At 42.3% G+C, this 14,893-nt stretch overlaps 2 protein-coding genes across 4 annotated transcripts; one reads left to right on the forward strand and one right to left on the reverse strand.

Moving 5' to 3' along the window:
* Window positions 1–2,435: 2,435 nt before the first annotated feature.
* Window positions 2,436–3,998, forward strand: LOC308329849 (tubulin alpha chain-like; the record flags this gene model as incomplete). Its single annotated transcript, XM_080784351.1, has 3 exons — window positions 2,436–2,661; window positions 2,756–2,904; window positions 3,021–3,998. 3 exons carry the CDS (start codon window positions 2,436–2,438, stop codon window positions 3,996–3,998), a joined length of 1,353 nt encoding a protein of 450 aa, XP_080640477.1.
* A 1,634-nt stretch (window positions 3,999–5,632) lies between these two features.
* On the reverse strand, window positions 5,633–14,533 carry LOC308329525 (oxidoreductase HTATIP2-like). 3 transcript variants are annotated; one of them, XM_080783857.1, is made up of 6 exons: window positions 14,411–14,533; window positions 12,613–12,805; window positions 10,540–10,647; window positions 8,868–9,005; window positions 7,532–7,593; window positions 5,633–6,930 (listed from the first exon to the last, which is right to left on the reverse strand). In XM_080783857.1, the coding sequence occupies exons 1-6, from the start codon at window positions 14,530–14,532 to the stop codon at window positions 6,714–6,716; spliced, it is 840 nt and encodes a 279-aa protein (XP_080639983.1). In that variant the 5' UTR covers window position 14,533; the 3' UTR covers window positions 5,633–6,713. The 3 variants fall into 3 exon arrangements, with proteins under 3 accessions (XP_080639983.1, XP_080639984.1, XP_080639985.1); XM_080783858.1 differs by having other exon boundaries at window positions 12,613–12,808; window positions 14,411–14,518; XM_080783859.1 differs by lacking the exons at window positions 5,633–6,930; window positions 7,532–7,593 and adding an exon at window positions 8,592–8,720.
* Between the last annotated feature and the right edge of the window lie 360 nt (window positions 14,534–14,893).

The raw sequence follows: 14,893 nt of genomic DNA on the forward strand, positions 1-14,893 counted from the left end.
CGTTTTTATTATTACTGCCGGCTGTGAACACAAAAAACGATTATTATTATTATTATGCAATATCACTGTACAGTCTGAGTACTGCTGCATATTGCTGTCAAGATTATGCATCCTATAGCCTACTGTACACTACAGCTGCAGTAGCAGCGAGCACACTGAAGATATTATACACTTTCTATACTAGTATATTCACCTCAAAAGTTTGGCGCCGGCCTACTCCTACATAGGCTACTTTCACTTAGAAAATCCATTCAAAAAAATCCAGATGAATGTGGACACGTATGATTTTCACTTTGAAATGTTTGATAGTTTTCTTTTATATTTAACTTTTAAAACTTAAGAAATACAACTTACAACTTTACTTACTTACTTACTTACTTTAATAGGCCTATTCCCTGAGGAACATAGGCCTTTGATGAGGCTCCTCCATCCTCTTCGCTCCTGTTGTTGCCATGACAGCCCTTGTGAATTCATCTCTGTGGTTCTTCTCCAGGTGGCTCTAGGCATTCCTCTCTTCCTCTTGCCTTGCGGGTTCCATGTTAGTGCATGTATGTCCTATACATGTCCATTTCCTCCTCCTGATCTGTGTTTCTATTGTGTCTTGTGTAGTGAGGTCCCACAGGTTGGCATTGGAGATTGTGTTGGGCCAGTAGACTCCTATAGCACAGGAAATCTATGGAAAATACAGGATCAACCTCAAACTAATTGCAAAAAAACCAAACTCAGCTGATTTTGTATCTTCAATATATCCTAAATAACAGAAGAAAAGTTGCCAAATATTTTCTAAGTTTCCTTTTGCTTTAAGTAGCATGTGACATGTCAAACTAGATGGTTTTCATGATGCTGAATCCATTCCAAGCATTAGTTTTGCATGAAAACACTCATTGGGCTAAAAACACAAATGTCAAAGTGGCTATGGCCAAAGGTAATCTAGAAAATCTTAGCCTTATATAGGATGTCTATGGCCATACTGTACAAGCAATTTTCACCACTTTCCCCTCAGACAATTCCAGGCAACTTTTTTCTGTTATTCAGGATATATTGAAGATACAAAATCAGCTGAGTTTGGGTTTTTTGCAATTAGGTTGAGGTCAAATTACAATATTACTGTCGGATGCAAGTTCAACTTTGGAACCTCCATATTCCTTCATACTTTCACAAAACATACTGGTGGAAATTCACACTTGATATTTTTACTTTAAACAATTTGTAGTGTTTGAGATATTTAGAAGATATAAAGCTGTGTGATGTATACATTTTGAGTTAAGACCATTACGTATGTCAACCCGATTAGTACAGCTGGTTATCTAGTCATTGGCTGGTGTAAACTAATTAGCCTCAAGCAGAAACCATGCACAGGCGTTTTTCAAGGGAGGACAAACTAAGTAACTTAAAGTACATTTACTCAAGTACTATAGAAGTGCTTACTGCTTACAATGCACAGTACAATATTGTGGTACTTTTACTTTACTTTCCATTTTTGTTACTTCTACTCCACTAACATTACAGCATTTGACAGCTTTAGTACTTGTTACTTTTTATTATTAGTACAAAACCTACAGTAACCACATAAGTCCGATCTACAATGTGACTTGTTATGAGCATGTGGATCTATTTTCTATCCTACTGAAAAACCAAAGGGATAGTTTTAACAATAGAGAAACCATCATGTCATGATACCACTGAGATTCGTTTTTTATCCCCTTAGCTCTAGATTGGGTGATTTCACCAACAACCACCACCTTGTCTAGTTTACAATTCTGTGTCAACCAATGGCTGATGACTACAGAGCTCCCCAACTAATCAGTGTCCTATAAAAAGAGAGCCATTAGCAGTGCCCCTCAACAAGAACAGCGCTTTTGTTTTTGGTTATACTCGAAGGACATACTTACAAAAATGGTGAGTAAGTTGCTGCTGAGTGCTGACTGACAGTCTCTTGATTGATGTCCAAAACTAATGATGCATAGGCCATGCTTTTATAGATCACACAAGACTACCTGTGTGAAATGAACCAATTAATTGGAACCATGCAGTACTTCTTTATTCTGCTGTAGGGAAACTTAAAATGACCTGCATGTATGTGCACATGAATAGATGCATGCGTCTGAATAGATGTTTTCACCAGAATAAGGGACATTGCAGCCATATTCACTAAATAATTGTCTAATGTTGGTTCCTCCTTGACATGGCTTGGCTCACTGAAGGTTCTGCTACACTAGATTGAACACACATTGGCATCTGTGATGGTGTTGCCAATAGTTTGCAAGTACATTTACTCAAGTACTGTACTTGAGTATCTTAATCTGAGGCAAATATTATTTACTCCACTGCAATATTTGAAAACATTAGTTGGCTACTTTGTAGGCTTTTATTACAAAACAGGCATTAGCCACTTAAGTCCTATTTGAAAATCCCCCCCCAACCCCTCTCTTCCTATGCAGCGAGAGTGTCTTTCCATTCACGTTGGCCAAGCTGGAGTCCAGATCGGCAACACTTGCTGGGAGCTGTACTGCCTGGAGCATGGCATCCAGCCTGATGGACGGATGCCCAGTGATAAGACCAAAGTGGCCAATGACTCATTCAGCACCTTCTTCAGCGAGACTGGAGCAGGAAAGCATGTCCCCAGAGCTGTCTTTGTTGACCTGGAACCCACTGTCATTGGTACAGTTAAACAAATCCCTTGCTACTTTAGTCACAACTTGGAACAGAAGTCAAAGTACTAACTGTCAACTGTCTCCTGTAAACCTATTCACAGGTGAAGTGCGTACAGGAATGTACCGCCAGCTGTTCCACCCTGAACAGTTGATCACAGGAAAGGAGGATGCAGCCAACAACTACGCCCGCGGACACTACACCGTCGGCAAGGAGGTCATTGACCTGGTCATGGAGAGAATTCGCAAGATGGTGAGGGCCTTTGCTTTAATTTGTAAACGGTTTGGATAATTATTGTGAAAATAGTATTTTTGATCCATGTAATGGTTTGTTTTTTCTGTTGTGAATATGTATTTTCTTTTTTTCAGTCTGACGAGTGCACTGGCCTCCAAGGGTTTCTCATCTTCCACAGCTTTGGTGGTGGCACAGGCTCTGGCTTTGCTTCCCTGCTGATGGAGAGGCTGTCTGTTGATTATGGAAAGAAGTCAAAACTTGAGTTTGCCGTCTACCCGGCTCCCCGGGTGTCCACAGCTGTAGTGGAGCCCTACAACTCCATCCTGACCACGCACACCACCCTGGAACACTCAGACTGTGCCTTCATGGTGGACAACGAGGCCATCTTTGACATCTGCCAAAGGAACCTGGACGTGGAGAGGCCGTCTTACATTAACCTCAACAGGCTCATCAGCCAAATTGTGTCTTCAATCACCGCCTCCCTTCGCTTTGATGGTGCCCTGAATGTTGACCTGACAGAGTTCCAGACCAACTTGGTGCCTTACCCTCGCATTCACTTCCCACTGACCACCTATGCCCCAGTCATCTCTGCAGAGAAGGCGTATCATGAACAGCTGTCGGTCGCCCAGATCACCAACTCCTGCTTCGAGCCGGCCAATCAGATGGTGAAGTGTGATCCCCGTCGTGGTAAATACATGGCCTGCTGTCTTCTGTACCGTGGAGATGTGGTGCCAAAGGATGTCAACTCTGCCATTGCTGCAATCAAGACCAAACGCAGCATCCAGTTTGTGGACTGGTGCCCCACAGGCTTCAAGGTGGGCATCAACTACCAGGCTCCCACAGTGGTTCCTGGAGGAGACCTGGCCAAGGTCCAGAGGGCTGTCTGCATGCTCAGCAACACAACAGCCATCGCTGAGGCCTGGGCACGCCTTAACCACAAGTTTGACCTGATGTATGCCAAAAGGGCCTTTGTCCACTGGTATGTCGGCGAGGGGATGGAGGAGGGGGAGTTCTCTGAGGCTAGAGAGGACATGGCTGCCCTAGAGAAGGATTACGAAGAGGTGGGCGCTGACAGTGCTGGAGCGGACGAGGATGATGAGGAAGACTTCTAGGCTCTTGTCTTTCGGTTTGCTGTTGGCCGGAAGTAATAGGATGGGGGGTGAAATGGGTCATGTGAGATCCGCTCCGGTTTTGCATTCATTCCTGTGATTGTGTGAACTTTTATTAAATGGACCCAATTGGTACAAGCAGTTAATTTGTCTGGTGTATCGTTCTTTTGACTTAAGGTTTTGTGTGTTTTCATGGCCAATCTGATTTAAACTTAGATCTGAATCTGATGTAACTGACCGGTTTATTCCATTTTTAAATCCTATTGAAACAATTGAAGTTCTTTCTGTGCATGCTTGTTTCCATGTAATTAGTATGGCTATATTATGCTTGTTTTGCGATTAATTATAAGAAACTAGACATGTTTAATTTCACATCTGTGAGAGCAACCTCTCATAGGCTACAGGATACAACAAATATAAAGTAGTATGGCATAAAAGTGTTTTTTTTTTAATTGTTTTACCTGAAATGTAGGGGAGTAAAAGTGGAAATACCTCAATTTTTTATTTTAGTAGAGTACTAAAGTAAATTTTCTTTCCACCACTGGACGTAAACTCTTCCAATTAGAAGCCGCAAACCTGATGTGGAATGAAATAATGGGATTTAAAAGTATTGTCCATGTAAACACTCATTCGGAATGACCATTTCCCATGTAAACACGCAGCAAAAAACTTAATTCTGAATTAATTCTGAAGTTTTCATTCTTAATGAAAAAGCCCTCATGTAACCGCAGCCATTGTTACTGCTCAAGGGGGTCAAGCATGCGGGCACCATGCCAGGAAGACTTTACAGCATGACATGTACACATGTTACAGTATGAAGTCTCAAGGGAGAGCAGCTACAGTAACATCTATGCTAACACTTAGTCAAGATTGTCTGGTCTTACTCTTAACCCATAAAACTGGGAAAGCAGCTGTCATTTTAGCTTTCTTTGGCTATTCAAAAATGGCAGTTTCTTTTTTTTAATCTAATATTGTTTAGCAAATGTTTAATTTTTAACTAAAATCTTCTAGGAGTCTACACACTCAACAGTCAGAGAAATGTAGTCAATTGTGGGACCTTGACTGCATTTGTACCATTTATACCTTTTTCTTAGTGGTGCAACCACTCCTACAGCCAGCTATGTCCGTCTGTCCCTATGCCTGTCTGTATGTTGGGGAGTTGCACCACTCAGTTCACACAGGTGATTTTTTAGTAAGTTTTAATGGAGTATTTCACTCACTATTCTAGATATGAATGTTAAAATATCTTAATTGTGGCCACATGCAGTGAACACAAATGGAGAAAATACAGGAACAGAGTCAGACAGATCTTCTCACAAGGGTAACAATCTCATAGAATAGTTTGGCTGTATTTTACTTATTTTATGCCTGACCAGGACCTGGGTAATCAAATTTCGTTCTGTACTTGTATGGAATGACAAAACTCCTTGAACTTTGAACAAGACAACTCACCCTGAAAGTCCGGACAACTCTCCGGACATCTCACCCCAAAAGTGAAGACAGCTCACCGGGGTGAGTTGTCTTCACTTTTCGGGGGTGAGCCCAACACGCCCCCGCAGAAAGTACAGACAACTCACCGGGGTGAGTTGTCCAGTATTCCTGGCAAGCATGATACCCAAGATTGGAAAAACACTAAGTTCATGTCAAGAACATTTAATGATAATACAATCCCTTTGTATCAGCAAAAGATTAACATACAATATTCCCTTAGTAAATATTGCACAGTCAATTCATTTATCAGGCATTCATATTTTCTACTCCCTGGATTATATTTAATTTTGGCATAGATTACAAGGCAGGAATGTGCATCTTTCACACAGTACTACAGTGACTGGGCGCACTTATCATACATCATCTCATTCCGGCCAATCACAATTTGCGTCCACACTTACTTTTGTCTTCATTGTTTGTGTTTACACAAACACTCAAATGGCCATTCATTTTCAATGGTATTCAATGTTTGTGTTTACACGCACCCTCAAAGCTGGACATAGAATAATAATTTTGAAAGGCTCCAGGACATCCCTTTCCCTCAACTCATACTAAACAGAATGAGAAGCCTGTCCATCCTACAGTGCCATAACAATGCAGTACTGCTACAACACTATAAATGTTTTAGGGCAGTGGTGTTTACAGATTCTGCTGTTGAGAGATTACTGCTGGAGACATAAAACATTTTAAGTATTCAATGTGAACCAAGCCCGGGTACCTAGAGGCTTTTATTTTTGTTCGCATTCGTCTCAAAAATGAAAGCCTGGTGGAACGAGACACATTTCCTGGTCTAGGAGTGGGAGTGAAGTACAGGTGCAGAGGGGCATCACTTAAAATAATGGTGACGTCAATTTTCTCCACTGTTTCCTACCAGGGTGGGGAGGGACGGAGGGGGACATAGGTGGGCGCTCAGATTGGTGAACCAATATTATCCAACACTTGATCCATGCGCTACCCGCCCGTCTATACCAGATATCACGCTGGCTGGGCCAGGCTAATGTGAACCTGAAAAAGTTTGTAATTCAGTGGTTCTCAAACCTTTCCCAGATTCAGTCCAATTGCACTGAAAACGCTCATATGGTATCCTTTTAGTGGTCATAGATTACAAAGTGGAAGGTGAAAATTAAAGCTGTAGGCATAGTGAGAAATGATGGACACAAGTGCTGATGGACACCAGTGCTGAATGACACATCTGTCTTCTCTAGAGTTTTTACACTCCTTTCCATCTCATTGTCCTCCACCCGTGCCCAAAGTGTAGATGGCTTTGTTCTCCAGGATCTCTGTCTTGTTCTGAGGCTGGAGTAGAGTGTTGGACGCTATGGCCTTTGCCACGGCTTGGATGGGGATGGACATGGCTGTTGGACTTATGGCAGAAAAGACACCCAAGAACTTCCTTGCTATCCACTCAGCAGGCCGACTCTCCTGTCTCTCTACCAACAACACCCTGTAAGTAAGCAAGCAACAAACAAAATAATAATAATAATAATAATAAACTTTATTTGTATAGCACCTTTCATACATAAATGTAGCGCAAAGTGCTTCACAGGGCAAAAATAGAATACAATAAAAATAAGTAGTTAAAATGATAAAACAATGGCAAAGAACAAAATTGAATATAAGAACATAAAATAAATAAAAACAAATAAAAACAAATAAAATAATAATAAAAACACCACATGCAGCAAATCAGTCAGGGCAGGGTGGGAACGTGCAAGGTCTGTGTAATATCATTGACAGGTGCATGTCATGTTTTGGTTAATATTTGTTAGTGCCTGCTTATGTAAGACACATTATATTTTAGTTTGAGGACTTTTGATATTAAATACACATACACATTTTGTTCAATGTTTTGTCCTCTATTGGTGACAACTGTATGTCACCATTATGACCATTACATTATGACCATTACATGGATAAAGAGTTTGGTTATACATTTATTTTTAGCTCAATGTCTCATTTTGCTGAATTTTGAAAATGTTTAAGGAATGTTACGAAACATAGTAATTGATAATTAATCAATAAGATTAAGAAAACAGAAGACTCACGCAGGCCTGTAGATGGAATATCTGTCAAAACCCAGAGCCTCAATATCTGCCTCCACTTGTCCCTGGAAAATAATCCAATAGTTTATTAGTTTAGCCTTGAAGTGATGCCAAACTATTCTATGAGATTACTTACTTAAAGTGTGGCTACAAGCTGGTGATGAAAAAACGAAACAAGACTGAGGGCAGCTTTTTGTTACACAAATAATCTGTATGACTTCAAGGCAATCCTGTAAAACAGGGGTCCCCAGACCTGTTGGTAGTCCACAGATAATTCACTGGTGGTCCGCGCCGACGCCAGTTCACACAGAAACTAGTTTTATTTTATTTCATTTTAATATTCCATCCTGACCATTATGAATCTGTAGAACAGCCACACTCACTCCTATCTCTTGCTGCTACAATATCTCACTGTTGTTTTGGGTATCTTTGCAACACATGAGGGCGCTTGGGAGGCACAGTGATTAAAGTCCCTGTCCACCACCACAGAGGTTGTGGGTTCGAATCCATCGTGGTGCATTCGGCTTTGTCAGGTGTCTATGCAAACACAATTGGCCTGTGTTCAGGGGAAGGGGTGCTAAATGTTATGCAATTATCCCAACCCAGGATATTTTTCCTGGGTCGCTCATAGAATTGTAATTACAAGTACAATTACAAAGTACAATGTAATTGTACTTTGTGGCAAATAGAACAGCTGGTAAGTGAAATTCATAATAATTTCCATGTCTACACAAATATTCACAGCTGTGTGTAATAGTCACACAGACTCACACCATTCTTTTAGCTTCAGTGACGTCACGCCCTAGTACGTGAAAATAGGGGAAGGTAATCAACATGAATTGCCCACTTCAGAAAAGATGGCGAAAGCAAACATTCTTTGTTCTGTACTTACATTAACTTCCTTAAACCAGAAACCTAACCCTAACCTGTAAAACAAGCGCCCCCTCAGCGACCATCGACTCCCAGGCTCCGCAAAAAAAAGACTCTGTCTCCCGTGCGCATACAGACCCATTCTATCCGTTTCTTTCAATCGACTGTATCTCCTATTCCTTGTCCCAGATGGCATGGGTTTATTCCACGGCCCAGAGCAGACGCTGTGATCCCCTCCATCATGTTTTAGCAGCCCGGACGGTAAACAGGGAGTGGTGTTGGACCGTCACAAGATCATAACATCCGGTCTGGGTTTTTGGCTCTTCAAAATAAGAGTTGAACGGGGGACAATTCTACTCAGATGACTGAATAGAATGTTGGGTAAAACAAAAAAATTGGTACTAATATCTGAGTAGAATGTTGGTAAAATATTGGGGACCCCTGCTGTAAGAGACATGAGCTGAAATACCTTCACTTTGAGGTAGAGGAAGCCACTGTTTTTGTCAGCGCCCTTGGTAGACTCTAGGTGAAACTGTGAACAGCTTCCTGCCTTGGCGAGCTCTGCTGACTTAAGAACATAGTCGTGATCAACGCGGATGAATCCCTCCTGAAACACGGGAAAACAACAGGAACAAAAGTATTTACCTTTTATCATGGCATATTATGTTGTTGGGTTACTTTTTTAATTTTGACATTCGTTTTTTTTTTTAAAGAGTGATTATGAATGAACCAGTCATAAATTACCTTTCATAAATGTAACAAACAAAAAACATTGCATGGATGCACCTGGGACGTATCCTCAGTGATGTATCCCAAGGTCATCTGGGTTTCGGGTCTCTCGAACATCAGGTGACCCAGCCGGGGTGATCAAGTCCCGACTTATGTCCCAGCAGCTACCCTCGATCAGTCGCATTAGGCAAAGACCAAGGCCACACAATCCGTTGGAACTACTCCAGAACTACTCTGCCAGGGCAGGGAGGTACACTTTTGGCGCATGGAAGGACTAGGCTCTGTGGGTTGACTCCTGTCCAGGCCCCTCCTACGTCTCACCAGGTCCACTCCTGCTCTCACCAGGCCCGGGACCTGTGCTTTGCACCAGAGTCCCAGCACCAGACACTTCATTCAGGAGTGGTGGATTCCTAAGCCGCAATGGTTCTGCAGACTCCACCTGAGCAGCAAGGTGGTGCTGCAGGCTCCGCTTGCGGCTTTAGTGGCCCTCCTAAAGGCCTCACCCAGGGTTTGTTGGGCTTCCTCCTTACAGAGGACACAGGCTGGGGCGCTAACCCATACTGCTCACCCATGGTGCCGTCTACATTCCCGCTGTCACCCGTCTCTCCGGTGGTCACCAGACTATACCTGGTTTTCAGATAGTCTATTCGATAGTCTAGTGACTAGACTATCGAACAACAACAAGACTATCGATAGTCTAGTGACTAGACTATCGAATAGACTATCTGAAAACCAGGTATAGTCTGGTGACCACCGGAGAGACGGGTGACAGCGGGAATCTAGACTCTAGTCTATATAAATAGAATAACTGTAGCACTGGCCCGTAGCACTTACCCTAGCCCCTTAGGTGGAACTTTATGTAGATTTTGTTAGACATTTTATACAGACTTATACAGACTTGCATTTTATTTTTTATTTTTGTGTAAATCGCTCTGGATTAAGAGCGTCTGCTAAATGCCTAAATTGTAACATGTAGCTTATTCAAAATGAAAAAATAGTTACAAAGGGGTTTGTAGTGGGCATCCGGGTAGTGCATGGGTAAAGTTCCTCTGCGATGACTACGGCTGTGTTCAGCTTGGTCGGGGCACCAGCAGGGAGCAGAACTAGGAGGTTTCCACCCAAAGACCAAGTAGAGGTTGGCAGTGATGGTGGCTATATAGGGCAGTGCTACTCAAACCGCGGCCCGTGTATCTGTGGCCCGTCATGGTCATACCAATTAAACATAATTAGTTATTTTCATTGTTTTGAAGAAGATTAAAAACAAAAACAAAAAAAATACTGAAATGTTTAACTTGCGGGCCTTGGACTTTTAGAATTTAGCTGAGTGGCCTCTGAGCCATCCTAAGTTGAATAGCCATACATAGGGTATTCGCCCATGACTTAATTTGAGAGAGTAATTTATATCAACTCACCGTCCCTGCTTTAGCCTTCGTCGTTCCCAGGCAACAGTAGCCAACATCATGACCCTGGAATGCAGCAGCATGATCATCTAGCTTTTCAAAATCAACCACCTCCTGGACCTGGGAGATGAGAGAACGGAATGCTATGTAATAATAATAATAATAATAGCATTTGTAAAGTGTTTTACAGAGCAGTGGAGAAAAAAAGAAAAGAAAGGCATATACATTAAAATAATTGCAGTAATGCAATACAGTAAGGACATGAATAACTAAGGATTCTAAAAGCTCAACTAAAAGCAAGAGTGTAGAAGTATGTCTTGAGCTGTGCTTTAAAGACGTCTACAGTGGCTGCCTGTCGAAGGTGTCGAAGGTGTCGAAGCAGAAAGCTTCCTATGATACTGTCATATAAATGAAATGACACATTCTTTGTCACTCGTAATCAGTGGTGTGCTGTGGATCTTTACCAGCGGCTTGTAGAGCTGCTGGTCAATGAAAGCCCATGAAAACTAGACGACAGATCAACATGCTAGTCTGACGAATACCGTAGTTCTGATTGGCTGCCTCGTCTCTACAGCCATCGTCTAAACGGTCACGTGAGCGGCACCCCCATGATGCCTCCGAATTCTTTAGGCTATCTAATTTCACCATAACAGTGCAGCGCAGCAAAACAGTGCGTAGATCTGCATGAGAGCAGAGCACACCCACTGATTTAATGCGTAAAAGTAACACATTTGAGTCTCAGTCGAGTCACTGAAACCGCAGACCCCGATCCGGACACCCACGCTTTTGATATATACATGTTCTTTAATACCTGCCAAGCCAATGTCAACACTACAGAGAATGTGCTACCGGAGAGTGTACAAATACAACCAAATGGACCCTAAGTCCATTTGTACAGTCTCAGAGTTTGTGTTATAAAAGGGTCCTTTGGTTCCATTTGTAGTAGGCATTGTCACAGTTACAGAGTCACCTCGACAGATCCTGTCGTTTCCACACACACATAAATACAGATACAGATATTTACATTTCATAGCACAATTCTGGAGATCTAAGGCAGTCAGAACTAGTGGAACTCTAGCCGCAATTTGCAACTCAAGAGTTTTTTGAGTGGTGCAACCACTCCTACAACCAGCATGCAATGTCCGTGTACCTGTACCTATGTGGCCATGAGCATGAGTATATTACTTATTAGTACCAGTAGGGGGCGCCAGCAACAGAGAGAGGGATAGTGGCTGCTCTGTTGCCTGCTAATGAGAGAGAGAGAGGTGGGGGAATTGCACCACTCAGTTCACACGCCACACCGGTGTGATTTTTATAATGGGATGAACCCTCCATTGACTCCCTACTCATCCAAATTGCGTTTGCGATCTGCTTGTATTAAACAACGTTAAACCCACCAACATTGCAGCTCTAGGCCAAGCTTGAATTATCCTCTTTCAATCTGCCGGGCTTTTGTTTCATAAAAATCCACGTAGACATATATGAGCTACTTTCTGTCAATAAATTCTGCAGGTGATTCTTTTTCTAAGTGCTGGAGTTTGGAAGCCCTCGTCGTAAGTCACTGAACGGCCCTGCGTACCACCTGTTTCGAATTTGCACATAATGCAGGAGGCAGCAGCGTGACCCGTTAATAAAAACGAGTGCTTCCAAACTGCAACACTTAAAAAAACAATCACATGCTTAGAATCTCTTGACAGAAAGTAGCTCATAACATGTCTACAGTGGATTTTTATAAAACAAAAGCTTGGCAGATTGAAAGAGGATAATTCAAGCTTGGCCTAGAGCTGCAATGTTGGCGAGTTTAACGTTGTTAATACAAGCAGATCGCAAACGCAAATTGGATGAGTAGGGAGTCAATGGAGGGTATTGCAACTCTAGATTCATCCCATTATTTAAAAAATCTAGAGTTGCAAATTGCGGCTAGTGGAGCTCAGCTCATGTAGCCCCCCCCCCCCCCCCTCCCCCCCACACACCTTCAGCACACCCCTGCTCATAATACAAGGCCTTACAGGTAATTTATAGTAAAGGGACTGTAATCATCCACATGTCCCAAGTAGAACCAAACTGACAGACTTGCCCACTGACCAGCTCAGCATAAGCTTTGTCCTCGAAGGTGAGCTGCCTCCTCCCAATGAGAGTTATTTTGGAGAAGAGGTTTCGTTCCATAAGCTCCTGGAGCAACAACTTCCCTGTCTCCCCTGAAGCCCCGAGGATGAAACAGCTTTTATTCTGTTGCCGGAAATTTTCTTCCAGAGACTTCATGTCCTCTGCCATGATGCTGCTTGTAGCAAAACAAAAACAAAAGTGATTGAATTATTTATTTACAGTATGCAGAATAGGTACATTTCAAGCACAACTCAATACAAAAACTGTTAACTGTTAACACCATAAAGCATTACACTTGTTTACAATAGGGTCCACCAAGAGAGTATGTTTTGCCCTCCGTTAACCCAGTCGAGACTCGATACCAAACTTTGCACACACACTCCCTGGATGCCAACGACGAACCTCTGCCCCAAATGTTCCATAACGGCCTGTTATAGTGCTACCATGAGGCAGATTTTCACATTTTTGCCTATAACTGCACCAATCTGCGAGAAATGCACTCCTAGAGGCCAAGGACAAAACTTTGACGCGCATTTTCAAATCATTACACAGTATCTCTATAGTCATGTGCTCAAGACGGATCTGTCCGATATTTCCGTTTTGATAACCTGACTCCACCAGATGGCGGCAGCAGTGAGTTCCTCCTACTGCTCCCATCTGGTCTCTCTCGGGCAGAGACGATGCACTTCGATCAAATGCTGATCAGAATGATATGCGGCCGCTAGAGGCGGGATCAACGCGAGACTGGTGACATATTGTAGCTGTGCCACAGCGCAAATGTAAACACAACCTAACAGGACTACAACTCGATTATGGAGATATCCGATCTTTGTCCCGCTGCTTCGGGTTCATCGTTTCTGCTTGAGAGAGACCAGATGCAGGCAACGCAGCGTGCAACTAGGCTGAGGAACAAATCCCACCCTTTTCACATTGTACTGTTATAGCGCCACCAACAGGTGCATTTTTGCAAAACACATTTTTAGAACAAAATGCCACAAATCAATAAATCATCCAATTGCCATTAGAAGAAATGGCACCCTTTTCACATTGGCCACCAGGAGGCCAGAACCTGACCTGGCCTGGTGGAGAGGAGACATGTAACCTCATGTAAACAAGACAAGTCTTTGTGCTTTTTTCTGGTTCTATCCTCAAATAGTTTTTGTATTGACCTGCACTTTCGTTTGGAATGTATACCCATGCATTCTGCATACTGTGAAATAACATTTTCAATCAATCAATCATCACATATGGGATTGGGGCCAATGGAAACAATCCCTTATGGGCTTGTTGTGTTATGCTTTTAGCACCATTATCGTGTACCACATTTGAAAATTGTTAATAAAGTATGTCACGACAAAACCTGTCGAATTATATTATTCCAGAGAGGTGAGAGGATAGACTGACTGGCTGGCGTTTCAGATTGTTTATTGCCATTCATATTTATGTCACATATTTAAACGTTATCCTAACTTATAAATAATACAACAAACATCTTATTAGTGGGATGTGATCCTTTACTCTGCCTTAATTTCAAACTACACAAATGGTTACCGATTTCGGTGTAACGCCGGTTTGAATTGTGATTCCTGAACCCCTTTGCCTTCATCTGGCGTGAAGTGAACTTTGTTACTTCAATAGTTTGGGCGTGTTCAGTTTGGCTTTGGGCGAGTACGATAGCTGCATGTCCACTTGTCATTCGATTCCAGAAACGTTCACATGTCGGGCTAATGTAATGGATATGCTTCATTGTTGCTTATACATTCTAACGTTACGTTACCTGGTGAAAGAGACCGGATCGGAATTTTCCAGATAATATAGAATTGATGCAAGGACAGCCGTGAAAATAGTAAAAAACCCTGTTGCTTTGCCAATGCCCAGGGTGATTCCCAGTAATGTCATAATAATAAAATGTTGGAGAACTTCCTGCTTCCTGTCAAGAAAGCTAGAGAAGGAAGTGTCATGGTCACGTGACAGGACGCCGGGGAATGCTGCGCCAGTGCAGATCAAACACTCTTCACTCAGCTGAGTCAGCTCGGATCGATGCAACAAGTTCCAACAACCGGCTTATATTACCTAACGTAAGAATTAAGAAACTTGGTGAAAATGTCAATTTCTTAGGCAAGTTTAAGTCAGCCAATCTAATGTTTCTTGATAATGACCTAAAATACATACTTTCGCCAATAATAACAGTTAAAAGATATGTACCGGTATTTGTTTATTTGGGAAAATTGAGCGGACAAGTCAATACATAATTGTCAAT

The sequence above is a fragment of the Protomyctophum bolini genome (assembly GCF_963924005.1).
Source record: "Protomyctophum bolini genome assembly, chromosome: 15".
NCBI lineage: Eukaryota > Metazoa > Chordata > Actinopteri > Myctophiformes > Myctophidae > Protomyctophum > Protomyctophum bolini.

Coding starts and splice junctions, on each gene's coding strand:
- LOC308329525 (XM_080783857.1), bottom strand. CDS start 14,532: ATGACATTACTGGGAATCACCCTGGGCATTGGCAAAGCAACAGGGTTT. Junction 12,806..14,410: donor GATCCGGTCTCTTTCACCAG/GTAACGTAACGT, acceptor TGCTACAAGCAG/CATCATGGCAGAGGACATGA. Junction 10,648..12,612: donor ACAAAGCTTATGCTGAGCTG/GTCAGTGGGCAA, acceptor CTCATCTCCCAG/GTCCAGGAGGTGGTTGATTT.